Genomic DNA, 23,133 nt, shown 5'->3' on the forward strand with positions numbered 1-23,133 from the left:
ATCTGCGCTCTCACCGGGCAGGGGGCGGGCACTCAGCCCTCTGCCGCTGATTGGTCAAATGTTTCTTTTCAGGGTGCAGATAGGAGCAGGTCCCGCAATCTCTTTGGGGCAGGAAGTTCTTGCCCCCACTGTCACAACTGTCAGAATCCTCCTGAGAGTGGGGAAGGAGTAAACCCCGCCCCTCCGGCACTGATTGGTCATTATCTTCCTGCGAGCCGATTGCCGAGAAAACCACGCCCCTCTGGCTCAGTCTGTGTGTGGGCAGAGACAGAAGAAGCTGATTCTGTCCTTTGGACTCTGATTGGTCACACTGAACAGAGAGAGGGAAAAGTACCGCCCCTCTGGCTCTGATTGGTCACAATCGTCTTGGAGGTGGGGCGAGGAGGAGGAAGTGAATAAGCTCTCTCTTCTTCCTCTTTTTCTCTTTCTCCTTCACCATTAAGGGAAAAGCTGAGCGGCTTCACCCAGCAGAGCCCAAACTCGTCCCCACCCCAGGGACCGGGCAGGGAGGGAGCAGGGGCTGGAAATCCTGCTCTGGAGAAGGGGCAGGAGAATGGCTGCAGGGCTTTCTGCTCAGCAGGTAGGAGACTGGCAGGAGGGGGGCAGGGGATGCAGCCTGGGACTGATCCCATCCCCCACCCCAGGGACGGTGCAGGGAGGGAGCCGGGGCTGGAAATCCTGCTCTGGAGAAGGGGCAGGAGAATGGCTGCAGGGCTTTCTGCTCAGCAGGTAGGAGACTGGCAGGAGGGGGGCAGGGGATGCAGCCTGGGACTGATCCCATCCCCTCCCACCCCAGGGACCGTGCAGGGAGGGAGCCGGGGCTGGAAATCCTGCTCTGGAGAAGGGGCAGGAGAATGGCTGCAGGGCTTTCTGCTCAGCAGGTAGGAGACTGGCAGGAGGGGGGCAGGGGATGCAGCCTGGGACTGATCCCATCCCCCACCCCAGGGACGGTGCAGGGAGGGAGCCAGGGCTGGAAATCCTGCTCTGGAGAAGGGGCAGGAGAATGGCTGCAGGGCTTTCTGCTCAGCAGGTAGGAGACTGGCAGGAGGGGGGCAGGGGACGCTGCCTGGGACTGCTCCCATCCCCCACCCCAGGGACCGTGCAGGGAGGGAGCCGGGGCTGGAAATCCTGCTCTGGAGAAGGGGCAGGAGAATGGCTGCAGGGCTTTCTGCTCAGCAGGTAGGAGACTGGCAGGAAGGGGGCAGGGGATGCAGCCTGGGACTGATCCCATCCCCCACCCCAGGGACCGTGCAGGGAGGGAGCCGGGGCTGGAAATCCTGCTCTGGAGAAGGGGCAGGAGAATGGCTGCAGGGCTTTCTGCTCAGCAGGTAGGAGACTGGCAGGAGGTGGGCAAGGGATGCAGTACCAGGTGTTACCATTCAGCCCCAGTCCACACATTAAATTCATTTCCTGCAGCCCCTCAGGCTCTTCTTCATGGTTCTCCTTCCCTCACAGCAGCAGCTTCTGTGGCTTTATCATTTTCACTTTTTGCTACCTGTGATTTCTTTACATTCTTCTCTCTCCTTCATTTCTTCTTTTCTGCACTTTATTTAGTGTGGTTCACCATGATGGTATACTAGGAGGATAAATCCAGCTGAGATCTAATGCACACTGACCCTCTCCGTGTCGGTGAGTGTTTCTGGTTTGTGTTTCAGGTGCCGGTGACGTTTGAGGACATCGCTGTCTCTTTCTCCCAGGAGGAGTGGGAGTATTTAGATGAAGGGCAGAAGGAGCTTTACAGGGAGGTGATGAAGGAGAACTATGAGACCCTCATCTCCCTGGGTAAGGATTGCGTGATCTGAATCTTTAGCAGACCCAGGGGCTGATTCACTGAAGGTCGTTTGTGACTTCCCTGTACGTACCCAGATCAGTCCAGGACAGATGGGTTTTGCCTCCCCACCAGCAGATGGAGACAGAAGAAGACTTTGCGGACTCTGTCCTATACCCCTGAGATGCCACCTAGTGTCTGCCAGTATTCTTCTGTCTCCAGCAGATGGTGGAGGTGCAAAGCCTAGTGTCTCTCGGTGGTGCAAAGTTAGGGATTTGGTTCTTTAGCTTAGTGCTGCCGTTGTTCTTCAGGTTAGGGATCTTGGTAGGGTTCCTTCCAATTAAAAAAAAAAAAAGGCAGTGCAGCATCGAGCCTCCCAGGGGGTTGTCAGGTCCTGGTGGGACCATCCCCCCTGGTATTAGAGGCTGCAGAGCAGAGGGTTGGGGACCCTACTTCTGTCGTGGTTCGGGGTGATGCCGGGTGTCTCGGCCACTCATCCTCGTCCAGCCTGCCGTTTTCTTCAGTTTAAGGTAAAGTTTTCAATTTTTTAAAACTTCGTTTTTAAAACTTGCCTGGAGTTAGGGTCTCCGCCGACCGGCTGTTCGCTCCTTTTTCGCTGCTTTTTTGCAGTTTTTTCGGCCCAGGGGAACCGGGAAATCCGCGGTTCTTTTTTCGGATACGCAAAAAATCGAGCCCGGGGATTTGCCGCGTGGTGCGGCCTACTTACCGGGAAATTGCGCCGAACGCCACGGTTCTTTTTTCGGGTACTCAACAAATCGAGCCCGGGTCTGCACGGCCTGTCTCTCCGGGGGGGAAGGCTCCTCCCGGGATTTACTTGGAAAGGAGCCTGGGCAAGGCTCCAGATCGCGTCGGGAGCCCCGGAGGCTCTGTTAGCAACCTTCCGGGACCAGGAAAAGACAGCGCTGGCTGATGGTTCTTCTCCTCCTCCGCTCTCCCCGAGGCCGGCTGCTCCTGGTGGGGGCATGGGGCCGATAGCTCCAACCAGGGGTTCCTCATATGAGGATCTGGAGTCGGATGGTTCTTCTTCCTCGTTCTCCTCCCACTTTGTGGATATGATGCGCAAGTTCTTCAAGGCTCGCAGATCTGGACGGAGGTCGCGCTCCAGGTTGCCCCGGGAGTCTTCTTCACGGAAACGGTCCAGGCAGTCGGAGGGGGCGGATGCCCCCAAGCCGAAGCGTCCTCTCCATTCTCGGGAAAAGCTGACGTTGTCTTCTCAATCGGACTCATTGGACGACGATCCAGCGCCCCCGATACCGGCTGGCGACGGACAGGAAGAGGATCCTGAGCTTCATCCTCAGCCGGCCAAGCCGGGGACGGTCCAGGCGACTGACGGCGATGATCCCAAGGTGGTGCGCCTGTTTCGAAGAGATGAGCTAGGGCTGCTGATACCGGTAATTCTAGAGGAGCTCGCTATGGAAGTCCCCCCTGAGGATTCCAGGGTTGGATCTATGGACCCCGTCATGGTGGGTCTCTGAGGTCCGGCTCGTTCCTCTCACTGGTCTGTCACGGACTTATTGTATAAGGAATGGGAAAATCCGGAGCTAGGTTTAAAGGTCGGCCAAGCGATGGAAAAATTGTACCGGCTCCCGGAGGACGCGTTGGAGCTCCTCAGGCTTCCCAAGATTGATTCCGCAGTTGCCGCGGTTACCAAAAGGACCACTATTCCGGTAACAGGGGGTTGTGGCCGCATTGCGACGGGAGGGGATCTTGGTCCATCCGTACCTGGACAATTGGTTGGTTCGAGCGAAGTCGGAAAGTCTCTGCAGGGACGCGGTACAACGGGTCCTCTGGAAGTTGGGCTCCTTGGGATGGGTGGTCAAAGCCCGCAAAGAGCCATCTGACCCCCCTCTCAGAACTTGGTATTCCTAGGGGCTCGTTTTGATACGGTCTTAGGGAAGGTCTTTCTGACGGAGGAAAGAGTCTGGAAGCTCATGCAACAGGTGACGGAATTCCAATCTCTCTCTCATCCTACGGCCTGGGATAATTTGCAGGTCCTGGGCTTCATGGCCTCGACCATCGATCTCGTGCCATGGGCATTTGCACATATGCGTCCTCATCACTCAGATTTGTTGTCCCGCTGGAAGCCTCGCTCGCATCTTTACGACACTGTCCTTCCACTGTCGAGGGCGGTGCGTTCCAGTCTGCAGTGGTGGCTTTCTCCGCACAACTTGCGTCAGGGGATGGACCTGGAGACATCCTGCTGGACAGTAGTGACCACGGATGCCAGCCTCTCCGGATGGGGAGCGGTCTGTCGGGATACGTCGGTCCAGGGTCAGTGGACCAGGCAGGAGGCCTCCTGGTCGATCAATCGCTTAGAGACCAGAGCGGTTCGCTTTGCGCTTCAGGCCCTCCTACCTTTGGTGGAGGGCAAGTCGGTGAGGGTGCTCTCCGACAATGCGACGACAGTAGCATACATCAATCGTCAGGGTGGCACCAGGAGCCGTCCGGTGGCGGCGGAGGCACAGCTTTTGCTCCGCTGGGCGGAGGCGCATCTTTACCGGATAGCGGCGTCTCACATTGCCGGCGTGGACAATGTCCAAGCGGATTTCCTCAGTCGCCACCAACTGGATCCCGGAGAGTGGGAGCTCTCCGACGCCTTTCATCGTCTGTGCAACCGGTGGTCCACGTCGGCCATGGATCTGATGGCGACTCACCGCAACGCCAAGGCCCCCCGGTTCTTCAGTCATCGGCGGGAACCGGGGGCGGAGGGGGTGGACGCCCTGGTCCTCCCCTGGCCCAGGGGCATTCTCCTGTACGTGTTTCCCCCATGGCCGTTGGTGGGCAAAGTCCTGCGCCGCATCGAAAGGCACGCCGGAAAGGTGATTCTAGTGGCCCCGGAGTGGCCAAGGTGTCCGTGGTTCGCGGATCTTTTGGCTCTGGCAGTGGACGGTCCACTGAGGTTTCATCCGTCTCCCACGCTTCTGCGGCAGGGGCCCGTCTGTTTCACAGAGGCAGATCGCTTTTGTCTAGCGGCATGGCTTTCGAAAGGCGTCGGTTGAAGAGTAAGGGTTACTCTGATGCAGTGGTGGCCACGTTCTTACGTTCCCGCAAGACTTCTACGTCTATGGCATATGTCCGAGTATGGAGAGTCTTTGAGGCCTTGTGTATCGACCACAGTGTCCAGCCCGCCAGGGCGTCTATTCCAGAGGTTCTGGATTTCTTACAGGCAGGGCTAGCCAAGGGGTTGGCATTCAATTCGCTGCAGGTGCAGGTGGCGGCTCTGGGCAGTTTTCGAGGGAAGGTGCAGGGAGTGCCTCTTGCCTCTCACCCGGATGTGGTTCATTTTTTGCGGGGCGTTAAGCACCTTCGCCCTCCGGTCGGGAGTCCTTGTTCTTCTTGGCGGTTGACCCTGGTACTCAAGGCGCTTTGTTCGGCTCCTTTTGACCCATTGCGTCGGGTGACGTTGAAGGATCTGACCTTGAAGACGGTTTTTCTAGTGGCAGTTTCTTCCGCTAGATGGGTGTCCGAGCCTCAGGCCTTGTCGTGCAGGGAGCCCTTCTTGAGGATTTCCGAGGCGGGAGTCTCCCTGAGAACCGTTCCCCTCTTTTCTCTCGAAGGTGGTGTCCTCTTTTCATGTGACTCAGTCGGTGGAACTTCCTTCCTTTGCGGGGGTGGATTCTTCTTCGCCAGAGGCAAAGGAGTTTTTCTAGTGGCAGTTTTTCTAGTGGCAGTCTTGCTGCCCTCGGCCTCCTGCTCCCGCGCTCCAGCGCGAGACCCATATCGGGGTCCGGAGCTCCTCTACAGGCCGCACGGACGTTTCGGAGCCGCACCACCTCCCCTACCCAGAAGGAAACGCAACACGGCACTGACCTCATCGGGGGCGGGCTTCCCAGCCATTTAAAAGTAAGGCCGGGACCTGGGCTCTCCCTCTTTGCCGCTTTCTACCGCCGCACGCTGACTTGCTGCCCTCGGCCTCCTGCTCCTGTGCTCCAGCGCGAGACCCATATTGCCGCAGAAGAACCGCCCACTCCTGGTGCCTCACATCCGGCACAGAAAGACGTTTAAAAGAAGCAGGCAAGCCCCTGGCGTCTCGCGCCGAAGGAGCGCGACTAAGGGGCCTGCCCCTTAGTGTGCCCCTTTGTGTGACAACTTTGTGACTGTATCCTCCCTGTCGCTCCCCCCTGCCTTTCACCCGCCCTCCCCCTTAACTTTACCGCCCTGCAACCCACTCATCATCTACCAAAATACTGCCGATTGATCCAAATGCCGTACATGCTTGATCCAGCTTCTCTCCTTCATATCAATGGTATATTGAAAGCATTCTAAGTGTTTACTCCAATTGTGCAATCCTCCAACTGTATAATCCCCATTAATGTTTCTCTCTTGCAGCTTCCTATTTATACAAGAGAAGTTCTATTGCAAGTACATACCCCAGTTAAACCTTATAACCGTACCACACTATGTCACATGTAACTGTATAAATGTATAACTGTATAACTTCTCCACCCTGTTTCTAAATCCCACCCTCATTCCCTCTGTGTGGACTTACAGCAGCCCACTGCACCATCTCTTCCTTCCCTGCCCCCTACCTACCTACAATCCAACATGTGCCACTCCACAATTCCCATTATTCACCACCCCACCCTACGCAAAACCACCCTTTCCCAAACCCATCCTTGCAACCACCAGAAATCCTTAATCCCCATTTTGATCACACCCCTCACACAACTCCTAGGCCTAGCAACACTAGCCATTTCATTATTCAACTCCCAATCTATCCTCAAAAAAGCGCCTATCCTCTACGACATCCTCTCTGACAACAGCCTAGACCTATGTGCCATCACGGAAACCTGGTTAAAAGACACTGACCAGGTTTTCCTAAACCAACTCCCACAACAAGCCTACGATATCTTCTCCATCCCAAGACCCAAAAAAAGAGGCGGTGGTTTACTCCTAGCAGCTAAAAAATATCTTAACCTAAAACTCCAACCGACCCAACCCCTTCACAAACTAGAAATAGGACTCTTCAAATCCACCACCCTACAGGTATGTCTCATCTATGCCCCCCCTGGCATACTTGACCATGACCCATCCCCCCTCATAGAATTTATCGTTGACAACCTTAAACCCGATCGCCCATCCATCATACTTGGCGACTTCAATCTCCACATAGACGCCAGCCCAATCACCTCAGCATGTGACACCTTACTGACCACTCTCAAAGCCCTAGATTATAGACAGCTCATCACCACACCCACACACAGAGCTGGTCATACCCTTGACCTCCTCTTCATTAACTCCTTCATCTCAGCTTCCAACACCCCCTCCACCACCCCCATCCCTTGGTCAGACCACTTCATTATCAATGCCTCCCTCTCTACCAGCCTCGCTACCAATACATCTCAATCACAGAACAAAACCATATCCTTTCGCAAAACATGCCCCTCAGAAGAACTCGCCCTTGCACTTGAAAAAGCAACCAAGAACCTTGACCTCTCCAATCCAGATACAGCCTTACAATCATGGAATAACATCACAACCACTATAGCTGACGAACTCTGTCCAACTGTACACAAAGAAATCCCCCTTTCATCGAGAGAAAAACAACCCTGGTATACCAACCAGTTAAAAAAGGCAAAGCAGGACCTCAGATCCAAGGAACGCATCTGGCGCAGACAACCCTCTTCTACTCATAAAGCTATATACAAACAGACCATACACAACTACCGCCAAGCCACCCTCCAAGCCAAACGTGACTTCTATTCCTCCAAAATTCACTGCTACCAATTCAACCCTAAAGCCCTATTCTCCTATGTTGCTGATCTTACTAAATCCCCCACTCCCTTCTCCCACGAAGGAAATACCGACACAAAATGCGAAGAAATCGCAAGGTATTTCCAGACCAAAATCAACAGCATCCTTCAGCGCCTCCCCTCCAAACCCTCCCCCAGACCTCCCCCCCCAGTAATACTAGACACCTCCTCGACTCCCTTGAGTCCCTTGAACACACCTCCACCCTAGAGATAGAATCCATCCTAAAAAAGATGAGACCGGCCTCGCACATAGCAGACTCAATCCCCTCTAAATTCCTCCTCTCTATACCTTCTACTATTGCTAAACCCATAGCAAACATAATTAACTGCTCACTTACCTCTGGCAAAGTCCCAGACCCCCTTAAACTAGCTGTAGTCAAACCCCTCCTAAAAAAACCCACTCTTGATCCCACGACCCCAGCAAACTACAGACCCATTTCCAACCTCCCCCTCATATCCAAGATCCTCGAGAAGGTAGTCAACATCCAACTCACTGACTTCCTTGAGGACCACAATATCCTGCACCCCTCACAATTCGGCTTCCGTAAAGATCGTGCTCCCTCGCCGATCGCCGGCCCTCTCACCGTCGTCCAGCAGCTCCTCTTACCTGCAACGCCGTGAACCTCCTCCTTCTGCCGACCACAAGCAGGGCCACGAGCCCTTGCCTACAGCATCCAGCCGACCTCGATCCGGGCCTTCGATCCTCCTCCAGCCGGCCTCGATCCCGGCCACGAGCCCTCGCCCGCACCGCCAGCAACACAAAAAAGAACCGCCCACCAAGACGGCGCAGCGGTGATGTCAGAGGCGCGACCGGCGGGGTTTTTAAGCCGCCGCTCTCCCCGACTCACTCCTCTTGCTTCTCCGGCGCCTCAGAGGGAACCCAGCGGTGAACTTGGCCTGCGCAACCGGCGCTGGAGCCCGTCGGGGTAAGGCCTTCTGTTCCGCTCACCCTGATCGTGCTCCCTCGCCGATCGCCGGCCCTCTCACCGTCGTCCAGCAGCTCCTCTTACCTGCAACGCCGCGAACCTCCTCCTTCTGCCGACCACAAGCAGGGCCACGAGCCCTTGCCTACAGCATCCAGCCGACCTCGATCCGGGCCTTCGATCCTCCTCCAGCCGGCCTCGATCCCGGCCACGAGCCCTCGCCCGCACCGCCAGCAACACAAAAAAGAACCGCCCACCAAGACGGCGCAGCGGTGACGTCAGAGGCGCGACCGGCGGGGTTTTTAAACCACCCCCCTCCCAGGCGTCGCGCGCACGAAGGAGCGCGACAAAGGGGCCTGCCCCTTTGTTTCGCCCCTTCGTATCACCCCGAGCAGCACCCCAATATACCTCCCAATTTGTACCCAGCAACTGAACTAATACCAAGAGTGCCTTGCCAGGAGCCCCTCCACCTGCCATCTCGGAGACAAGAACCTGCCCAAGGAAAACCACGCTCACGAAATGCACCACATGGACTGTTGGCAAATCTCCTCCCTCCTCTAGATAATTCATCCAGAACACTATACTTTCTCACCAAGCCTATCATACGTAAGTGTGTTTCATTCACATGACTGTCTCAGTGTATAATACTGTACAATATATACATCTCATAACCTAATCTACCTAAATGCCAGCCTACTCTATACAATTGCATTACTTTGTCGATGTACATTACTCTTTTCAACTGCATTAACCTGATATAATAGCATTAACCTTTTCAACTGCTTTTCGGTATCTACTTTCACAATTTTGCCACCCTCCCCAACAATGCCTCCACACGCTAGCCCCTGCCCCCCCAATTATCTATACAGACACCCCTCAAAAATATTCCTCCCCTCATACAGTCCCCCACAACACCCAAAAAGACGTCTGACCCCCCTCCCCATATCCCCCACCTCGCAAGCCCTCACCCTCTCACTCATCTCTCTTCTACTCATTAACGCCCAATCACTGAAACAAAAAACACACCTTCTCCACGATATTTTAACTGAGTCCAAACCAGAAATTTTCGCATTAACTGAAACCTGGTTTAAACCCTGTGACACCCCCCTCATTAACCAACTTCCTGCTGAAACCTATGACATTTTCTCTATCCCCCGTAAAAGAAAAGAGGTGGCGGCCTACTCCTCATAGCCAAAAAAGAATTCAAGCTCACATCACAAACCTGCAATATTCCCAATCAATACGAAGTAGGTTTTTTCAAATCTCAATCCCTACAAATCTGCCTTATCTATACCCCTCCTGGTCTACTAGAAAAAGACCCCTCCCCCCTCATCGAATTCCTCACCATCTCCCTCTCCCCCAACATCCCTACAATACTCCTTGGCGACTTTAACCTCCACGTCAACTCCTCTCCACAATCCCCTACATGCGAAGCCTTCATCTCATCCCTAGATGCAATGGGCTTCACCCAACTTATTCACTCCCCAACCCACAAAGCAGGTCACACCCTTGACCTTATTTTTACTAACTCACTCATCAATGTCATCCACACCCCCACATGCCTCCCGGTTCCCTGGTCTGACCACTCCATCATCAGTACAACCCTCTCTCTACCACCCCCGCCCCCCCCCCTCTCCTCCTCAACCCAAATCCTTCCAACTTCGTAAAACCTGCCCCATAGACACTCTTGAAATGGCGTGCTCCAACATTCCAAATCACATTGACCTGGAGACAGCAGATAGTGCTATATCCTCCTGGGCAGAAACCACCCAAAACATAGCCAACAACTTATGCCCTATCATCCAAAAAACAATCACACAAACCACTTCATCCAAAAAAACCCTGGTACACCCAAACACTCAAAACCCAAAAAATCCAACTTAGAGCAGCTGAAAGACACTGGCGTAAACACCCCTCCCCTGCCACAAAGACCGTTTATTACCAACTCATGCATGCATATAGAAACGCCATTCAAACAACCAAAAAAGAATACTATGCCAAGAAAATTCACCACCTCCAATTCAACCCGAAAGCACTATTCACCCTAGTCTCAAATCTGACCAAACCCAACGTGTCTTCACCCCAAGTCCCCATCACACAGACCCGATGTAATGAAATCGCCCTCTTCTTTAAAAACAAAATATCCAACATCACTGCCAAGTTTACCCCCAATACCAAAAATTCCCACAACACCAACAACATAATCCCTCCCACCCCACCTACACACACCCTCCTCTCTTCCTTTGAACCCTCCTCATCTCTAGAAATAGAGAACATTTTAAAAAAGATGAGACCTTCCTCCCACCCCTCGGAAACCATACCTACTAAACTACTACTCGCTATCCCTAAAACAATAGCCACTCCACTCTCCAAAATCGTGAACTGTTCCTTGGAACATGGCCTGGTCCCGAACTCCCTCAAACAAGCTGTGGTCAAACCCATTCTAAAAAAAACCCTCCCTTGATCCCTCCAACCTATCCAACCTCCGTCCTATCTCCAATCTCCCTTTCCTCTCCAAAGTCATGGAGAAATTAGTAAACAACCGTCTCTCTGACCACCTAGAACAATCCAACATTCTCCCACCTACACAATATGGATTCCGAAAACACCTCAGTACTGAATCTCTACTTCTCTCCTTACTGATACCCTCATCAAAGGAATGGATGCCGGCAACTCCTATCTCATTGCCATGCTGGACATCTCCGCTGCCTTTGACACTGTAAATCATAACATCCTCATCAACACCCTCATTAGTATAGGAATCTCAGGTACTGCTCTTTCTTGGATTAAGTCCTTCCTCCAAAACCGTACCTACACAGTCCTCACTGACAACTTTACATCCCCCCCTGTCAATCTCGACTGTGGCGTTCCTCAAGGTTCCTCCCTTTCCTCCACCTTATTTAACATTTACATGCTCCCCCTTACAAACCTCCTCTCCAACCTTGGTATTACACACTTCATCTACGCGGATGATGTGCAAATCCTCATCCCCTTCACAAACTCTGTACTCATCGCAATCCAAAAATGGAACACTATTCTCACCTCCATAAACCAGCTCCTCACTGACATGCACCTAGCCCTCAATCCACAAAAAACCGAACTCCTCCTCATCTCCTCTAAACATGCATCCATACCCATTCCTTCCACTCTCCATTCCCCCAACTTGCTTTCTAACACAAGAAACCTTGGTATCATACTTGATTACCAACTTACCTTCAAACCATACATCAAATCCATCCTTAGCAGTTGCTATTTCAAACTTCAAACCCTCAAAAAACTCAAACCCCTTCTCTACTTCTCTGACTTCCGTACGGTACTCCAATCCTTAATTTTCTCTAAAATTGACTACTGTAACTCTCTCCTTCTTGGACTCCCTGCCACCCACATCAAACCTCTTCAACTCCTTCAAAACGCTACCGCTCGTATCCTCACTAATGTAAAAAAAAAAAAGACCACATTACCCCCACCCTCATTGATCTCCACTGGCTTCCCATTCACTCACGAATTATTTACAAGACGCTTACCCTCATCCACAAAAGTATCACCAACGAACATTACAACTGACTAAACCCACCTTTCCTTCCTCGTACCTCCACTAAACCTACCCGTTCATCACTCCAAGGAACCCTTATTCCTCCTTCCATAAAATCCACAAGACTCATTTCCACCACCAATAGAGCCCTTTCCCTCGCAGGCCCCTCCCTTTGGAATTCAATGCCTCTTCACCTACGCACAGAAACCTCCACTCCCACTTTCAAAAAGAATCTGAAAACCTGGCTCTTCCTCCAAGCATACCCCCAATCCTTTTCACCACCTACTAACACTCTCACATATCTCACTCACACAAGGCGTCCCCCAAGGATCCTCCCTCTCTTCTACACTCTTCAACATCTATCTTCTCCCCCTCTGCCAACTTCTCTCCGACCTAGGGCTGACTTTCTTTCTGTATGCTGATGATGTCCAAATCATCATCCCCATTCAAACTACACTCAAGGCATCCCTTCAATACTGGGAATCCTGCCTCTCCACTATCAACTCCCTTTTGGCCAATCTCCACCTGACACTCAATGCAGATAAAACTGAAATCCTCGTCATTTCCAATCAACCGGAGCACACTTCCTGCCCCACAGTTCCTGCCCCCACCACAACCCACCCTCCTATATCTAATGTTAGAGACCTAGGAATCCTACTTGATCAACACCTCAACTTCAAACCACACATCAAGTCCCTTATAAAAGGAGGCTTCTACAAACTTCACATACTTAAAAAACTGAAACCACTCCTTCATGCACATGATTTCCGCTTAGTCCTGCAGTCCACTATCCTTTCCAAACTAGATTACTGCAACTCCCTTATGTTAGGCCTCCCTGCTTCTACTATCAAACCCCTACAAATCCTTCAAAATGCGATGGCAAGAATTACCACCAATACCCGTAAGACTGAACACATAACCCCCATACTGAGGGACCTGCACTGGCTTCCCATACCATACCGCATTAAATATAAAACCCTTACCATCCTGCACAACACCCTTCATAAAAACAATTCCGCCTGGCTTAAAGACATGCCACACTTCCGTACCTCCAATCGACCCACCAGAAATGCCCTCGCAGGCACCCTACACACCCCACCTCTCAAAACTGCACACCTCTCCAACACCAGAGATAGAGCATTTACCATAGCCGGCCCCACCCTTTGGAATTCACTTCCCCATTACCTACGACTTGAGCCTTCCTTACAGACTTTCAAAAAAGGCATCAAAACCTGGCTGTTCAGGCAAGCCTACCCAGATACCAATCAAACCTAGCCCACTCCCTATCCCTTCCATCACCGTCCTCCCTCCTTTTACCCCTCAATCACCCCTTCCCCCCCAGCCCCCTGAATTGTTTTCCAAAGAAGTTTCCCCCCCCGCCCTCCCTCCCCCCCCCTTTATCACTGACAAAGCCTTAACCCTTATCAATTAATCATGCTATGGATTTATTGTAAATAAGTACCTCGCCTTAACTTATAATCTTAGAACCCAGTTACAATTATGTTCCTTTTAGTTTATTTATCAAGTTGACTATTCCTCTCTCTCCTTCTGCCCTATCCTTTCTTGCTGCTCTTCCCCTGCCCACCTCTCACCACTTTCTTGCCTGCTCCCCTCTCCCCACCCCTGTTCATTGTATTTTCTACCTGCCTCAGTTATTTGTAAACCGGCATGATATGCCCTATGAATGTCTGTATATTAAAAGTTTCATAAATAAATAAATAAAGGAGTTGCAGAAGTTGGACGTGAAGAGGGCTCTGTTACGCTATTTAGAGGTAACGAACGGTTTTCGGCTTTCGGACCACCTCTTTGTACTTTGGAGTGGGCCCAGAAAAGGGCAGAAGGCATCTAAGTCAACGATTGCCCGATGGTTGAAGGAGGCGATTTCCTCTGCTTATCTGGTTCAGGGTCGTCCTCTTCCTTCTGGCCTTGAGGCTCATTCTACTCATTCGCAGTCGACGTCTTGGGAGGAGTGTCAGCAGGTGTCGCCACAGGAAATTTGTAGGGCGGCAGCCTGGCAGTCTCCGCATACCTTTGCAAGACATTATCGGCTCGATGTCCGGGCTCCAGGGTCCGGTTCCTTTGGGGCCAGTGTGCTCCGAGCGGGACTCTCTCAGTCCCACCCAGGTTAAGATAGCTTTGGAACATCCCAGCTGTCCTGGACTGATCCGGGTACATACAGGGAAAGGAAAATTGGTTCTTACCTGCTAATTTTCGTTCCTGTAGTACCACGGATCAGTCCAGACGCCCGCCCAGGGAGACGATGGAGAGTCCGCTCGGCTGGTGGCTGGTCATTCTCTATGCAAGTTTTATTCTCTGCATTTTTGTTGACATTCGGGTTCAGTACGGTTTATGTAGTGTTTTCATATCCTCTGCTCTGCGAGGGAGGTGTTTTTATGGTTCATAGTTATGGTTTTTTGTATCTGGTTTTTCTGCTTGGGTACTGAATCATACTGGCAGAGACTAGGTGGCACCTCAGGGGTATAGGACAGAGTCCGCAAAGTCGTCTTCTGTCTCCATCTGCTGGTGGGGAGGCAAAACCCAGCTGTCCTGGACTGATCCGTGGTACTACAGGAACGAAAATTAGCAGGTGAGAACCAATTTTCCTTTTTCTCAGCCTGAGCATTTATCCCAGGTTTCTGCTGAGATCAGGAAGCCCAGAGATCTCAGATGTCCTGTTGGTCCCCATAATAAAACCTTTTTATAAGCAGGTTGTGTGTGACTGGCAGCCTGTGAGTCTGAGTGCAGGAAGCCTGAGTGATTTTTGTCTCCATCACATAATGAGAGGAAAAGGGATCCCGGACCGCAGGTTCCAAATTTCATAGCCTTGAGCTCTAACCTCTGGTTAGACACGTTTAATGTAGAGTTCACTGGGTGATGATTAGTTAGTGTTTTATTCTCTTAGGGGCGGATTTTCAGAGCCCTGCTCGCGTAAATCCGCCCAAAACCGGGCGGATTTACGAGAGCAGGGCCCTGCGCGCCGGTAGGCCTATTTTACATAGGCCTACCGGCGCGCGCAGAGCCCCGGGACTCGCGTAAGTCCCGGGGTTTTCGGAGGGGGCGTGTCGGGGGGGCGGGCCCGAACCGCGCGGCGTTTTCGGGGCGTGTCGGGAGCGTTCCGGGGGCGGGCCCGGGGGGCGTGTCCCTCCGGAGGCGTAAATCCCCCAACAAAGGTAAGGGGGGGGTTTAGACAGGGCCGGGCGGGTGGGTTAGGTAGGGGAAGGGAGGGGAAGGTGAGGAGAGGGCAAAGGAAAGTTCCCTCCGAGGCCGCTCCGATTTCGGAGCGGCCTTGGAGGGAACGGGGGTAGGCTGCACGGCTCGGTGCGCGCCGGCTATACAAAATCCATAGCCTTGCGCGCGCCGATCCAGGTTTTTAGCAGATATGCGCGGCTCCGCGCGTATCTACTAAAATCCAGCGTACTTTTGTTTGCGCCTGGAGCGCAAACAAAAGTAGGCTATTCGCGCTCCTTTTAAAATCCGCCCCCTATTTCATGGTCTTTATGATTGCTTACCTTTGTTGCCATGTAATGAGTTAACTAAGTAAGAACATAAGAACATAAGAAAATGCCATACTGGGTCAGACCAAGGGTCCATCGAGCCCAGCATCCTGTTTCCAACAGAGGACAATCCAGGCCATAAGAACCTGGCAAGTACCCAAAAACTAAGTCTATTCCATGTTACCATTGCTAATGGCAGTGGCTATTCTCTAAGTGAACTTAATAGCAGGTAATGGACTTCTCCAAGAACTTATCCAATCCTTTTTTAAACACAGCTATACTAACTGCACTAACCACATCCTCTGGCAACAAATTCCAGAGTTTAATTGTGCGTATATGGACTCCTCCCCCAGGAACTTATCCAAGCCTTTTTAAAACCCAGTTCCCTGTACGTGCCAGGATCAGTCCAGATGGTGGGTTATGTCCCCCATCCAGCAGATGGAGTCAGAACAGACTTCGAGGGGCGTAACCACATAAACCAGTACACCCTCTGCTGGAGCCCAGTATCTTTCTGACTCCAGCAGATGAGAGTTGGGGAACCAGCGGCTTCCCCAGGGTGGCAGGGCCTTAGATTCTTCTCTTTCTCTCTTCTCTCCTGTCACTCCCTCACATTTTGGATCAAGTTTTAAAAGTAAAAAAAAAAAAAAAGTTGTTCAATTTTTGGGGAGGCGTGGCTCAGGGCTGTTCTGCCTCCTTCTCTGTCGATTCCTCCTCCTTCCCTGGCCGGGGTAAGTGATGGTTTCTTCTTTTGCAGGATTCTTGATATTTTCTTGCAGGTTTTCTTGAGCGCAGGTGCCTCGTGGAAGCCGGTGGTGCCGGCCTCTCCGCGTTAGCGGCTTCGTCCCGCGGTCCCAAGGCAAGTTTTCTTTGGGGTCGCTGCGGTTGGGAGGGCGATTCCCTCGCGTTCAGGGACCTCTTCGGCGGGCAGCACAGGCCGTTCCGGCCCCCCCCCGCGGCACTCGTTTCGTGCTCTGGGCCCCCCCCCCCCCGTGGCTTTCTCGTCCTCTTCCCCGGCGTTCTCCGTGCCGCGGCCCTCCCGGTGTGCGGCCTGTGGCGAGCCGGGGTCTACGATCTCGCGGGAGGGGATTTGTGCTCTGTGCCTCCCCGGTGAGGAAGGCACCTCGCAGCCCCTCAGCACCTTTTCTTTCCTCCCCTCCCCACGGCCCGGGTGGCGCGGGCCGGCCACTTCGCCGCCATTGGCGGGAACGGTGGCCATTTTGCATTTGCAGCACGATGCTGCCTCAGACTCGGCACAGGAGCAGAGGGATTTTCGGGAGGTTTCTCCTCCGAATTTATCCCCGGAGGGGGGACTGCCCGACCAGGGGTCCTCAGAGGTTCCCTCCTCAGGGCCCCCTCCCAGCATGCCGCGGTTCTCGCCGGAGTTTATTCTCCTGATGCATAGCGCGTATTTGCAGGGTCTGTGGGCCCCCGGGGGTCTGCCCCCGGGCCCCCCGCCGTCCAAGGCGCCTAGGGTCTCTACGGCTCTTCCTGTTTCGCCCCCTGACCTGGTGGGTTCGGTGTCGGGGGCCCCTGGATTGCTGCCTCGGATACGTACTACCCTGGGGGGTACGGGAGCGGCTGCACCCACGGGGGGGGGTGTCTCACCGGATCCTGCGCAGCCGGACGCACAGTCCGAGGGTGACGACCCACGCGCGCTCAGGATTTTCCAGAGAGATGAGCTGGATGACCTTATTCCTCAGATCCTCTTGGAGCTGGATCTTGATCCTCCACCGGATCCGCCAGCCCCAGTTGCTCCCGCCGTCACCACTTAATCCAAGAGGGGGGATCCGGTCCTCGCCGCCCTCCGGCCTAGAGCTCGGGCTTTCCCCATCCATGATTCCTTTCTGCAGCTCCTCACCAGGGAGTGGGACGCTCCTGAAGCATCTCTGAAGGTCACACGTGCCATGGAAAAATTGTATCCCCTGCCGGAGGATTTCCTGGAACTCATTAAGGTTCCCAAGGTGGACTCGGCGGTTACCAAGAGGACGACGATTCCGGTCACGGGCAGCGCGGCCCTGCAGGATACACAGGACCGCAAGCTGGAAATCTTCCTCAAAAGGGTTTTTGAAGTTTCCACCCTGGGGATGCGGGCTGTCATGTGTAGCTCGCTTGCGCAAAAGGCCAGTCTTCGATGGGTTCAGCAACTCCTCACTTCCCAGGACCTGCTGCCCGAAGAGACCGCCCAGGCGGATCGCCTGGAATCCACCATAGCCTATGGGGCTGATGCTCTTAATGACCTCTTCCGAGTGCTGGCGCGGTCCATGGTCTCGGTAGTAGCGGCTCGGCGGCTACTGTGGCTGCGCAACTGGGCGGCGGATGCCTCCTCCAAGTCGAGCCTGGGCTCTCTGCCTTTCCGGGGCAAGTTTCTTTTTGGAGAGGATTTGGATCAAATCATCAAGTCCCTGGGGGAGAATGCAGTCCACCGGCTTCCCGAGGATAGACAACGTCCTTCACGGTCCTTTGCCTGAGCCAGGGCGCAGCGGCGCTACAGGTCTTAAAGGCAGTCTGGGTCTCGGACAGCCTCCTCCAGATCCCAGTCCTGGCCGCGGTCCTTTCGTGGGCGTAGATCCACACACGACGGATCGGGGCAGGGAAACCCTCCACCAAAGTCTACCCAATGATGCCAGTCGCCCACTCCCCCACTCCCAGAATCGGGGGTCGGCTTGCGGATTTCTACGAGGAGTGGGTGCGTAACTCCGCGGACCAGTGGGTCTTGGACACTATAAAGAACGGCTACGCCTTGGAGTTTGTCCGCCCTCCGAGGGACCGGTTTCTCTTCTCCCCCCTGTGGCTCGGATCTCAAGAGAGCGGCAGTGCAACAAACCCTGGATCGGTTGCAGAACATAGGAGCCATTTCTCCCGTCCCCTTCGGCGAGGTGGGCTTGGGCCATTATTCCATCTACTTCGTCGTGCCCAAAAAGGACGGTTCCTTTCGGCACATCCTAGATCTGAAGGAGGTCAACAAATCACTGCAAGTCAGCCGGTTCCGCATGGAGACGCTTCGCTCAGTGATTGCGGCAGTACACCAGGGAGAGTTTCTTGCCTCCCTAGATTTGACGGAAGCCTACCTGCACATTCCCATCCTTCCGGCTCACCGCCGATTTCTCCGCTTCAAGATCTTGGGTCAGCACTTTCAATTCAAGGCACTCCCGTTCGGCTTGGCGACCGCACCTTGTACATTCACCAAGATCATGGTTGTAGTGGCGGCGGCCCTAAGGAAGGAGGGCATCCTTGTACATCCCTATCTGGACGACTGGCTGATTCGTGCGAAGTCTTTCAGCCACGGGCAGTCCTCTGTATCCAGGGTCGTCCAGGTTCTCCGCTCCCTGGGCTGGGTGGTGAACTTCTCCAAGAGCTCCCTCGTGCCCTCGCAACGCTTGGACTTCTTGGAGGCCAGCTTCGACACGCATCAGGGCAAGGTGTTCTTACACCCAAACAAGGCTCAATCATTGCGGGAACATGTACGTCGGTTTTCTGCGTTGCCAGAACCCACCTCCTGGGATTATCTTCAGCTGTTGGGCGTGATGGCTTCCACCATCGATATGGTGCCCTGGGCATTTGCGCATCTGCGTCCCCTACAGGCGGCTCTCCTCTCCTGATGGAAACCAGTATCTCAGGATTATCAAGCGATCCTACCACTTCCACCAACCGCCAGGGACAGTCTGGATTGGTGGTTGGCTCCGTCGAACCTGGCTCGCGGCGTCTCCCTAGAGGTGCCCAATTGGGTGGTAGTCACCACCGATGCCAGCCTCGTGGGATGGGGCGCCGTCTGCGACCGAAGCGCCACGCAGGGGACGTGGTCACCGGTAGAAGCAACGTGGCCGATCAACCGCCTGGAAACCAGGGCAGTACGTCTGGTGCTCCACCGTTTCCTTCCGTTGGTGCGGAACAGAGAGGTACGGATTCTCTCAGACAACACCACCACAGTGGCCTACATCAATCGGAAAGGAGGGACAAGGAGCAAGCATGTCTCGCTCGAGTCGACGCTCCTGATGGATTGGGCGGAGATCCATCTCAGTCCGGATCGCGGCCCTCACATATCGCCGAGGTGGACAACATTCAGGCGGACTACCTGAGTCGTCAACAACTGGATCCCGGAGAATGGTCTCTCTCAGACGAAGCGATGCACCTTCTGGTCCGCCGATGGGGTGCGCCGCACTTGGATTTGATGGCGACTTCCCTCAACACCAAGGCCCCCCGCTTCTTCAGTCGCAGGAGAGAGCGCGGCGCGGAAGGAGTAGATGCCCTAGTCCTTCCGTGGCCGGCACACCGACTGCTCTACATCTTCCCTCCCTGGCCCATGGTGGGCAAGATTCTTCGCAGAATAGAAAGTCATCAGGGAGCCGTGATTCTCGTCGCCCCGGAGTGGCCCCGTCTGCCTTGGTTTGCAGACCTTCTACAGTTGGCGGTAGACGGTCCGGTTCGACTGGGACATCTCCCTCGTCTGTTACACCAGGGCCTGGTATATTTTGAGCAGGCAGAACTCTTCTGTCTTGCGGCATGGCTTTTGAACGGCGTCGCCTCCGATGCAGAGGCTACCCAGAGGCGGTAGTCTCGACTATGCTGCGGGCCCGCAAATCTTCCACTTCAGTTGCTTACGTCCGAGTCTGGAGGGTCTTCGAGATGTGGTGTTCCAATCAGGGGGTTCGGTCCACGGAGGCGTCGGTGCCACTGAACCTCCAGTTCCTTCAGGATGGCCTGGATAAGGGGCTTGCCTATAATTCCCTTCGGGTCCAGGTGGCGGCCCTGAATTCCCTTGTTCAAAGGGACGGCTCTCTCCTTCCTCAACCGGACATCGCACGTTTCCTCAAGGGTGTCAAGCACATACGACCCCCGGTAAGGGATCCCTGTCCCTCCTGGAGTCTCAACCTTGTGCTTCGTGCCTTGTCAGGTTCGCCATTTGAACTGCTCCGTGGAGCGACTCTTAAGGACCTCACCCTCAAGACGATATTCCTCGTAGCCATCTGTTCAGCACAGCGCATCTCGGAGCTTCAAGCATTGTCCTGCAGGGAGCCTTATCTCCGATTCACGGATTCGGGAGTCTCCCTTCGCACCGTTCCTTCGTTTCTCCCGAAGGTGGTCTCGTCTTTCCACTTGAATCAGACGGTGGAACTTCCTGCCTTTGGTCCCGACGAACCAAGGTCCCTTAGTCATTTGGACGTCAAGCGCGCGTTGCTCCACTACCTCGAGGTTACTAATGATTTCCGGGTCTCCGATCATCTGTTCGTGCTCTGGTCAGGTCTGAAGAAGGGGTCACAGGCCTCGAAGACGACGATTGCGCGATGGTTAAAGGATGCCATTTCCGCATCTTACATTGGAGCGGGACGGATTCCGCCCCGCGGCGTCATAGCTCACTCGACCCACTCACAGGCTGCGTCCTGGGCGGAAGTTCGCTCCGTCTCCTCTCAGGAAATTTGCTGGGCAGCAACATGGAAATTGCTGCACACTTTCTCGAGACATTATTGACTACACCTGGCATCGTCAGCCACTGGGCACTTTGGCGACCAGGTTCTCCAAGCAGGGCTTTCAGGGACCCACCTGGTTTAGGGAAGCTTGGGTACATCCCACCGTCTGGACTGATCCTGGTACGTACAGGGAAAAGAAAATTATTCCTTACCTGCTAATTTTCGTTCCTGTAGTACCATGGATCAGTCCAGACGCCCACCACTCTGGGATCTTTGCTCTTGCTCGGGTTGCTTACTGTAGATGTCTCCTGTATCTCTCAATTTTCTTATCTATGTTCACAGCTCCCTACAAGTTGGCCGTTTTGCCGCTAGTTGGCTGTTTATTGTTATCTTCGCCGGTTAATTCATGGTTAAGTAAACTTGATCCAGACTGTTCTTGGTCTAATCGAGCTTTGCTATACGTTATACTGAGCTCCAGCAGAGGGTGTACTGGTTTATGTGGTTACGCCCCTCGAAGTCTGTTCTGACTCCATCTGCTGGACGGGGGACATAACCCACCGTCTGGACTGATCCATGGTACTACAAGAACAAAAATTAGCAGGTAAGGAATAATTTTCTTATACTAACTGCACTAACCACATCCTCTGGCAACAAATTCCAGAGTTTAATTGTGCGTTGAGTGAAAAAGAACTTTCTCCGATTAGTTTTAAATGTGCTACTTGCTAACTTCATGGAATGCCCCCTAGTCCTTCTATTATCCGAAAGAGTAACTAACCAATTCACATTTACCCGTTCTAGTCCTCTCATGATCTTAAAGACCTCTTTTATATCCCCCCTCAGCCGTCTCTTCTGCAAGCTGAACAGCCCTAACCTCTTCAGCCTTTCCTCATAGGGGAGCTGTTCCAGCCCCTTTATCATTTTAGTTGCCCTTCTCTGTACCTTCTCCATCACAATTATATCTTTTTTGAGATGCGGCGACCAAAATTGTACACAGTATTCAAGGTGCGGTCTCACCATGGAGCGATACAGAGGCATTATGACATTTTCCGTTTTATTAACCATTCCCTTCCTAATAATTCCTAACATTCTGTTTGCTTTTTTGACTGCCGCAGCACACTGAACCGACGATTTCAATGTGTTATCCACTATGACGCCTAGATCATAGTGGTGGTGGCGGCAACACTGAGGAAGGAAGGAATTCTCGTACACCCTTACCTAGACGATTGGCTGATCAGGGCAAAATCCCCAGAGGAAAGTCACCAGGCAACCAACAGAGTCAAAACTCTACTGGAAAGCCTTGGATGGGTGGTCAACACAAACAAGAGTTGCCTGCAGCCCTCACAGTCTCTGGAATACCTAGGAGTCCAATTCGACACCAAGGAAGATAGGGTCAGCCTGACTCCCACAAGGAGATCAAAACTGAGGAACCTGTTACAAATCCTGCTGAGCGAACCTTGTCCCACAACATGGGCTTACCTGAAAGTCCTAGGTCTGATGGCATCCTCACTGGATGTAGTGCCATGGGCATGAGCTCACATGAGATCTCTACAGCGCTCACGTCTATCGCGCTGGAATCCACTGTCCCAGAACTACACCATATGTCTCCAGCTCCTTGGCAGAGTTCGCACCCAACTACGCTGGTGGCTACAAGACGGCCACTTAAGCCAGGGGGTGAGGCTATCCTCACCGACCTGGATCCTGCTCACCACAGATGCCAGCCTACGAGGATGGGGAGCACACTGCGAGGAACGAACCGCCGAAGGACAGTGGAACGCAGAAGAGTCAGGATGGAACATTAACTGCCTAGAAACACGGGCAGTCAGACTAGCCTGCCTACGGTTCGGTCACAGACTCCGAGACAAAGCTGTCAGAGTAATGTCAGACAACGCTACAACAGTGGCCTACATCAACCGTCAGGGGGGAACCAGAAGCCAACAGGTGTCTCTGTAAATAGACCCCCTAATGGCGTGGGCGGAAGTAAATCTCCAGGAGATCTCGGCCTTCCGCATCGCCGGGAAAGACAACATCACGGCGGATTACCTCAGCAGAGAAAGGCTAGACCCAGGAGAATGGAAGCTGTCGACCGCAGCATTACGTTCTCTCTATTTAATCCCCAGCTTCTTTTCTATGCTCCAAGTTGTATTACTCCCTTGTTTTATTGTAACTGCATTCCTTAACCTTCTCTTGTTTAATGTTTTTTATCATTTTTATCATTATTATTACTACAACTATTATTA

At 53.3% G+C, this 23,133-nt stretch overlaps 1 protein-coding gene across 2 annotated transcripts in view; it reads left to right on the forward strand.

The window, feature by feature from the left end:
• The first annotated feature begins 430 nt into the window (after positions 1 to 430).
• Positions 431 to 23,133, forward strand: part of LOC115083480 (oocyte zinc finger protein XlCOF26-like) — a 32,599-nt gene continuing 9,896 nt past the window's right edge. The window contains exons 1-2 of one of the 2 annotated variants that reach the window (XM_029587334.1): positions 431 to 580; positions 1,656 to 1,782. In XM_029587334.1, coding sequence (XP_029443194.1) covers positions 554 to 580; positions 1,656 to 1,782 — 154 coding nt within the window. In that variant the 5' untranslated portion in view covers positions 431 to 553. Of the gene's footprint in view, positions 581 to 1,356; positions 1,630 to 1,655; positions 1,783 to 23,133 lie in introns of those variants that run through there. The other variant, XM_029587335.1, reaches the window with a different exon arrangement.

This window comes from Rhinatrema bivittatum, chromosome 2 (assembly GCF_901001135.1).
Source record: "Rhinatrema bivittatum chromosome 2, aRhiBiv1.1, whole genome shotgun sequence".
NCBI classification, from domain to species: Eukaryota; Metazoa; Chordata; class Amphibia; order Gymnophiona; family Rhinatrematidae; genus Rhinatrema; species Rhinatrema bivittatum.